Raw genomic sequence first — 8,173 nt, 5'->3', positions numbered from 1 at the left:
AGCTTCTTATCTGCAAGATTTCCCAACCGCTGCTTGTACAAGCTTTTGAGTTCCAACAAGCGCCGCCCGTGGATGCAGAAGAATTTGCTTGTAATTTCAAATTCTTAAAAGGAAGGTCTTGTAATGGCTAGTTTTATTTAATATATGGCCTTGGACCTTACCTTGAGAAAAAACTGACATCAGCCCACTGTACATGGCCTAGCTATATTTCGACATAACACATACGTGAAGCACATTTATGGCGTCCGTCCATTATCCTCTTTGCAAACATGAAAAACAGACAAATTCTTGGGAGTTACAACCTCTGTAACAAAATGTAGGACGTTTTACTGAAGTCAACTACACCAAAAAACGTCTTATATTCGTTACAGAGTGAGTAGAAGATAACTAATGAAACAGGGTGATTTCACTATGACCGACCAACACCCGTTATTTGAGCCAATCTGAACTTAAAGTACATTTGACACTCGTTGGATCCGTCTTATGCATAACTTTTCCCGCCAAATTTGTCCCCCCAAATGTTGTCTCAAGTTTAATTACCCCCATGGTGCGTATTGTTAAGGAGTTACGATGGTTTATTACGCACAAAATCTTCGCCTCTGCATAAACCAATTAAGAAGCAGTAAAATGGTGAGGCTGGCAATGCAGTTACAAGCGAAAAAAAGAGGGAAGCAGTTGATCTTACGTGCAGCTTTGACAAGATAACTTCGTCTATTGAGTCTGCAATTTCTAGTTGCTTCATCACAGTAGCCTGCAGAACCTGATTAATGGAAGGGGATATTTTTTCATATTACATCTGAGATTGGCAGCAAGATATATTTGGTAATTCCTATATGAAAATAAAGATAATTTCCAAAGGATGTAATAATGGAGCTCCTTAGCTGAAAGTACTGTTAAGAAAAAAAGCCTATTCACTCCCCGTCTTTCCTAACAAAAATGTTCAAGTTGTCTTTCAAATTCTTGAGACATTCTTGTTGCTTGATCATTTCCAACATTTTCTTATTAAAATATTTCCTGACAAAAATGTTCAAGTTGTCTTTCAAGTTCTTGATCTCAGCATTCTTGTTGCTTGACCATTTCCAACATTTAGAATACAGTGTATTTCCTAAATTTTGACACGGAGATATATATTTATAAGAAAAACAATGGTGTTAACAAACACTTACTTTCTTCGTCCTTTCGAGGTCAGATTCGATACATTTGATCCTATCCCATGAATCCAAGAGGGAGCGTTCTTTCTCCAGGGGAATCTCTGGGGGCTTGCTGCCGAGCTCATCAACCCGACCCTCGAGCTTCTGAAGGCGCTCAATGACAGGACTGACAAGGTCCACACTGAACGCTTCAACTGCTGGATGATCACCAGAGATGGGTTCAAACTCAGGAGCTGGAGGTAGTGGGTTGTTGACCACCGTTATCTCTGGCTGACTGCATACTGTGCGTAAGAAGGTAAAAACCCTAACAACCAGAACCAGCAGTAATCTGAGAAAACGATAGAATTTCCCTTCCTCCGGAATCTCTTTGGGTACTAGTATAGCACGACTGTTTCTTGAAGAGCCTAAAGAGAGTAAAAAAATAATATGAACAAACATGAGGAAATCTTGAATATTTATTTTCAAAAATCTTAGTTCATTGCACTATCTGTTCATTTTGATACTAATAGTAATACATTCAGTAGGAATTAACAAACTAAACAAAATTTTATAGGGAAAGAGCAAAAAATAGCATCTGCATAAAGTGACCTCAGAAGACCACAAGTAAAAATACCTGGAGTGTTTTGTGTGCCTGAAGGCTGGGCTTGTACTCTTACTTGTGGGGCACTGCTTTTATCTGGCATTGATCCTCCTCTGCCATAATCAACTGTTTTGTCCACCACCACAAAGTGATCATCGCAACTGTAATAAGCCGCAGACTCTCGTGCTCTCATCTGCATCTGTGTTAAACATAGGAGATTCAGAATTTTGAGGTAAAAGTTTAGGAGATTCAGTATACTCAGATCAATCATTTGTATATTCAGGAGGAAAGCTCACTTCTTCACGAACTGGAGCTAGTCGACTGCACCCCAATGTGCTTCTCATCATAGGAGAACCTAGATCATCAACATCTGATCCTGACTCAGCTGTTGACGTGTCACTGTTTCTACCCTGTTATTCACAATGAGAGAAAAAAAAGGCAAATTGTTATGGATGCTAAGATGCACATTGCTGATGAAACCACAAAGGGTTCCAATTTTTAATAGGCACAATCAATACACGTTACTTTTCATTTTTGTGGAAACTCAATATCAGTACCGCAAAGAAGTGCATGGGTTAAAGTTAAACGTGAGGATAGGTAATCACGACAACATGTGGCGTGTACCCTACAATCGGCTTCTTAAAACCGATAGGTCCCGAGAATTGGTAAGTTGCTAGTAATGTTTACACCAACACAAAAGGTTTCAATCATATGATGAGTAAGTAAATAACAAATAGTGGTTCGAAGTACTGAACTTGCCTTCAAAAGATGTAACCTAGCAAATGAACCCCTTCGTTGCTCGATCTCAGATAAGCGTCTTGTATGCCTTACAAACTTTGCTTCTTTGTTATGTGCAACCTACAAGCAAACACATAGTACTGCAGTTGAGAATGCTGTTGTATATCATGTGTGAAAGACGTGATGCTGAAATTGCGAGGAAAAAAAAACTTTACAAGAAAATTTAACGAAAGCATATCAGGAGTTTCAATTTAGTGGTATATTCAGCTGGACCGGACACCGTGAATTGCGTGCAGTAATATCCTTTGAAAGAAGAAAGGCCAATTCACAAACTTGCCCAGCAGTTGGGAAGTACATCGCCTTGAAGTATGCCCAATACAAAGCTAGTTTTGACATTTCATATATTTACCACTACAAAGCTATTTATGGGATTTCGTATATTTATGATAATCTTTGTCAACATGGCATTGTCAAGTTCTTAATATTCAAAAACTCAACTGAAAATCTAAGTTTCAGAAAAGCAACGAAGGAGAAGCACATATAATTCCAGAGCAAATAAACCAAACTCACCTTCATAATGTTAGGGTCATTCCATGGACCTTTGTTAGACTTGAGGCATCCTCCCTCACCCGCACATGTGCATGTTCCACCCAAAAATTCAGGAAGTTGGCTGCAAATAGAAAAAAGAAGTGTTCAGTCAAAGGTACCAGGAGAAAGCTTTCTGATCAATAACATTATATAACAAATTGTTGTGAATGAGAAGTGCACCTTCCATCTATTACTTCAAGAAGTTTGCTTTGGAATTTTGTTCCCAAAACCTAAATTTGAGGATTCATCAGAATTATTTATTTGCAAAGAGGAAAATAACAGCAGACTCGTGCTCACATGTATCTTTGAGACCGTTTTAGGGTCAAGAAAACCTTTCACTGAATTCCATAGTAGCTTGAAACCACCGCCAGCATTTACAACAAACATCTGGTGCAGTGTCTGAGCATACATGTAAAGTGTTAAACAAAGTGGCACCAAGTATTGATCAAGATAAGAAACAAAATGTCGGCATACCTCAGGATAATAATCACTGTCTATTTTTTGCATTCTAGTTAGCATTTCCCTTGCTGTTTTGCTGAAGTTTTTGAAACCCTGCAGCACAACAGAGTGGCAAATGTTAGCATGCAGTCTTTATGCCAACTATTTTGGGCCCCAAAATAAAAGTTGACAAAGTTAGTCTTCTACACAGAGTTAAGATCTTGCAAATATGGAAAGAACCATCATACCACGCCTTCAACATCTAGTATAGTGGTTGTAGAATCAATATGCCTTTTCGCTGCGATAGAGCATGCTGGAAACTTGTCCAAGAAGGCTCTCTCAAACTCTTGCACATGATACTTGATGTAGCGGTCAACTGTGGTGATGTTCATCAGTTTATTTGGGTCAACTTTCCCTAATCTCTCGATGTATACTGGCCTTCCTTGCCTGTCAACTCCATGGTAACCCTGAGGGTAATAGGAGAGCACCTCGTCCAGCTCTTCAAAAACGAAATCCTACAGGATTTATTTGCCAATGGCAAGTGTTGGTTATACTGTTCAGAAGAAGTAAAAATCTAGTTTAAGATTAAAGATACTTTTCCTGTAGGCAAGCATCATTAGTCTCACTCACCTCGAGTATTGTATCCGCACCGAATTCTTTTCTCCATTGGAGCATCTCAGCCCACATATGAATGGCTTTCTCAGTGTCAAATTTCCTTGCCTTCAAAAACCTACAGTATACATAAAGGCAGAGAAGCTTTAGACTTGTAATGTAAACAAAACAAGAAATTCTCTGTCCATGTTTCGGCAGCTCTTTGTCTGCTGTTGAGTTATGTTGGAGCACCAACCTCAGCAACATGTGATAGTCATTTTGCTTGTCACATAGCAAGTTCCTGTTCAAAAGCTCTTGCTGAAATGTAAACACGGCACGCTCCTCCTCCTCATCCCTGACGTCTTCAATGGTGAAGGAAGAAGCCCGATGCTCCACCTTCCTCTTCCCCCGCTTCTTGAGCGAATGTGTGAGCTTGCTTGATGCATTCAGCGCTTTCTTCTTGAGTGACCCGCCAATGGACAGCCTTCTCCTCTCATCCTCTGAGTTCTCCACGTCCGACCTCCGGTCTTTTCGCTCATCGAATAAGAACAGACCCTCGTTGCTCTCCGACCGTCGCCGGACTTCATGCAAAACACGTCATTACAAATTAGTAAGCAGATCAGCAATGCAAGACAATATGCATACTTTTTTTTTCTATGAAAGACTATACCTGACATTTTGCTGGAAGCAGAGAAGACTGAATTTACAGGTTGGGTGGCTTCTGCTAGGCAATTATTATATTGTCATCTTCATCCACACAAATGCACCTGGAATGGAGTAGACATCGAGCAGAGTATCATTAGAACATATGCGTGTCAGACTTTAGAGTACACAACAACACTATCTAAATTTCTTTGCATAAATGTATCATGAGAACATATGCCTGTCAGACTTTAGAGTACACAACAACGCTATCTAAATTTTCTTTGCATAAAGGTATCATGAGAATATATTCCTGTCAGACTTTAGAGCACACAACAATGCTCGAGGTGAGTGAGACTAATGATGCTTGCCTTCAGGAAAAGTAAAGGCCTTCTTTAGAGTATCTAAAATTTCTTCGCATAAAGGACTTCTTTGGCATGAAATTAATGTTCTTGGTAGAACATGACCTGCCTTTGTTCAGACGTTACTAACAAAGCAAGGCATTACAGGAAAATTAAACTGTCACCATTAACGTGAAAGGAATCGGTAGGTACATTGATGGTTACAGGTTGCACTAGTAACTACGGATTAAATAAACATATAAATTGCTTGCAAAGGGGAGAAAGAATCATCAAAATGTGTGCACATGCCTGTCAGGTTACAGCAAGGAGCTGCGGTCAACAAGCAGCTTTTGACCAGAGTTAATCATGGAAACTGCTCAGCGCAAATTAAATCATTCACATTCAGCCATGCTAATAATGTGAGTACTCATTACTCCATTGACTACGTTTTTAACAAGTATTTTTTGTTTGAGAAGTAAAAAATCCATAGCAAAGTCGACAGAATTTGTATGAGAAGTAAAAAATCCATAGCAAAGTCGACCGAATTTGTATGAGATAAACAACTTGCCACTTTAGAGCATTTCTGAAGGAGGAGATGACTCAAAAACACCAGCGAATACTATTGATTCTTGCCTACTAACCATCTAAACAAATTCTATGTTGTAAACTGCACACAGATATATTCAGAGATGGCTACCCTTTGGCCAAACTGAAGGAAGAAGAAAACTGCAGCAAGATTTGCATGGAAGCCCCAACGAAACAAATAGCTGCTCTGCTCTGAACTTGGATGCAGGGGATCCACTAATCAATACCAGAACAATCCTCCACGGACTGAACAATCGACGTCTATTAGGTAATAACACAAATCAGAATTATTTAAACTAAACTCTGGTGTCTAACAGATGCCCAAGAGGTTCAGAGGAAACACCAGGAACTGAATCAAACTGGATTCGTCTGAGAGCTCTCAGAGCCGGGACTCGAGAGACATACAGACAGACAGATTCAGTTCTACGCCGTCAGAGGGAACATAAAAACAGGAAGGCCCGCATGGCGGATGAAAATCAAATTAGGAAGCAACCCGCATTGGTTTGGCGGTGGTTGGTTCTCTCGTCACGCTTTGGACCGCAAACTGCTCGGCAAATTCCCGCGGTTATGCTCCCCGATTGACGGATTTTATTGGAAACATAGCGCGTCAGGGGGGATTTCAGTCCATCTTCCGCCAGAGAGAGAGCGAGAGAAGACCATGGCGACAAACAGAGTCTCTGGCAACCAAGAAGAAGGATCGCCTGACCTTGGGGGGTGGAACCAAGGGCCGAATCCCGGTTCTGGGACCGCAGCGGCAACCGAGGAATCTGCGATGCCTCCGTCCCCGCGCGCGCGCAGACAAAACAGAGGAGGAGGAGGAGCTCGAATGATTGGAGGAAGGTGGAGGAGGAGGGGGCAGACAGGTTGTAGCTGTGGGATGTTCGCTTCTAACCAACCTGCTGACTGGCGGGGTAGATAGAGGCGGACGCCCAAGGGGAGAAGAGAAGAGAAGCTTCTTGCTTTCGCCCTACTACCTACCAAGATAAAACTAATTTCTTCTTGGTCTACAAGTGGTGTGGTGCTGGTCTAGACAGTCATTCGGAATAAAGCCTCTGATTTGATGGTGGGGCGCTTTCGCTTTGCTGGCGTGCTGCCCTCTTCCCCTCGGATGGCGCACCGTGTCTCCCATTTTTCAGTTCTCTCCGTGAGTAAAGCCTTGTGCTACATGTAGTTCCTGTTCACGTTATGTTTGGCTAAAGTGCCGACCATGGAACCATGGTTCCTATTCCCCGTGACCTCTCATGCTACATACTACTTGTTCCTGTTCGAATTATGTCCTATTCCCCATCACCTCTCATGCTACATACTAGTTCCTGTTCAAATTGTGCTTGCTTAAAGTGCAGACCGGCTGACGTTGGTTTCTTTGAATAGAGAAAAGTCGATTAGGGTTTCTTTGTCTCCGATGGCCTCAGGGTCATGGGGCACGGTGGACCCTGACCCTTGCCAGTGGGAGGGCTCCTGCTCCAGACTTTAGTGACAGTTTTCAGTTCAGTTCGGGTTTATGCGAGGCGGCAACCTGATGATAGAATAACCCCCCTCTCTGACGGATCTCACGAGGTTCGATCGGTGTTGGTGTTCGATGGATCGGTTTGGATCCAGTCTTTGTTCATGTGGCGTCAAGTTGCACCCTTCCGATCTGAACTTCTCTTTATCGACGACGGTTGTTGTTCTGGCACACTGGTCCTTCAAGGCTTTAGCATGATGACTTTCCACATGTCTACTAAACAAGATTTGCCCGGAACCGGCGAGAGAGGGGCGATGACGGTCGCGCGCCTTTGGCTTGCTCCAGTGCTTGTAGTCGTCATTAGATGGTCTACGAAGATGGTTGTAATTTCTATTTTTTTTGGTGTCCTTTGTACTAGCATACCAGATGATGAACGGATTGAAAGTTTTTCCTACAAAAAAGCGTCAACCATGGAACCATGTTGGATCCATGGTTCCTACTCCCCGCGACTTCTCATATCACAAAAATATTAGGCCACCTGCCAAATTGGTTGAACAAATCTTGAGGGACCATCTCCCATCGGTTGCATCCAAAGACTATGGTCATCCAATCCTCCTCCTTGAGAAGTAATGATCATGTATGGATCCAGCTGAGATTTGTGATGTGATACTCATGAGATCACCGCGTTGCAAGGTAGCAAGAGTTGATGGAGGCTGGAGGGAGACCCCCAATAGGAAGTGTGGAAGGAGGCGTGGTCATCCATCCCGATCTGTGCGCCGACCAACGAGGACACATGTCAATCCAGAAAACAGGCGAATCCCAGCATAGCGTTGGGTGGAGCGCGCATAGAGAATCTGAATAGATACAAAGGGGGACAAGAATTTACCCAGCTTCTGGCCCTCGTGGTAAGGTAATACCCTATATCCTACGTGTCACTGTATTGATGTGCCTCATATGAGGGAAACATATGTTGGATGCTGACTTGGGTGGCCCCTACCTCCTCTTATAACCGTCGCTACTGCTACTTACTAGTAGCGCGGGTTTTTTACCCCTTGCTACTACTAAGTTGATACTA

General features: G+C 42.4%; 1 protein-coding gene across 1 annotated transcript; it reads right to left on the bottom strand.

Moving 5' to 3' along the window:
• Positions 1-226: 226 nt before the first annotated feature.
• On the bottom strand, positions 227-6,600 carry LOC119356782 (phosphatidylinositol/phosphatidylcholine transfer protein SFH6-like). Its single transcript, XM_037623768.1, has 15 exons — positions 6,361-6,600; positions 4,757-4,853; positions 4,343-4,667; positions 4,126-4,225; positions 3,744-4,010; positions 3,532-3,609; positions 3,355-3,456; positions 3,238-3,287; positions 3,040-3,139; positions 2,491-2,589; positions 2,028-2,141; positions 1,765-1,930; positions 1,167-1,555; positions 686-760; positions 227-599 (listed from the first exon to the last, which is right to left on the bottom strand). The coding sequence occupies exons 2-15, from the start codon at positions 4,761-4,763 to the stop codon at positions 579-581; spliced, it is 1,893 nt and encodes a 630-aa protein (XP_037479665.1). The 5' UTR covers positions 4,764-4,853; positions 6,361-6,600; the 3' UTR covers positions 227-578.
• Between the last annotated feature and the right edge of the window lie 1,573 nt (positions 6,601-8,173).

This window comes from Triticum dicoccoides, chromosome 2A (genome assembly GCF_002162155.2).
Source record: "Triticum dicoccoides isolate Atlit2015 ecotype Zavitan chromosome 2A, WEW_v2.0, whole genome shotgun sequence".
Taxonomy (NCBI): Eukaryota; Viridiplantae; Streptophyta; class Magnoliopsida; order Poales; family Poaceae; genus Triticum; species Triticum dicoccoides.
The sequence above is the reverse complement of the archived record's forward strand: the minus strand, read 5'-3'. Positions and strand labels throughout refer to the sequence as shown.

Coding starts and splice junctions, on each gene's coding strand:
- LOC119356782 (XM_037623768.1), bottom strand. Junction 3,457..3,531: donor ACAGTGATTATTATCCTGAG/GTATGCCGACAT, acceptor ATGTATGCTCAG/ACACTGCACCAGATGTTTGT. Junction 1,556..1,764: donor AGGCACACAAAACACTCCAG/GTATTTTTACTT, acceptor TACTCTCTTTAG/GCTCTTCAAGAAACAGTCGT.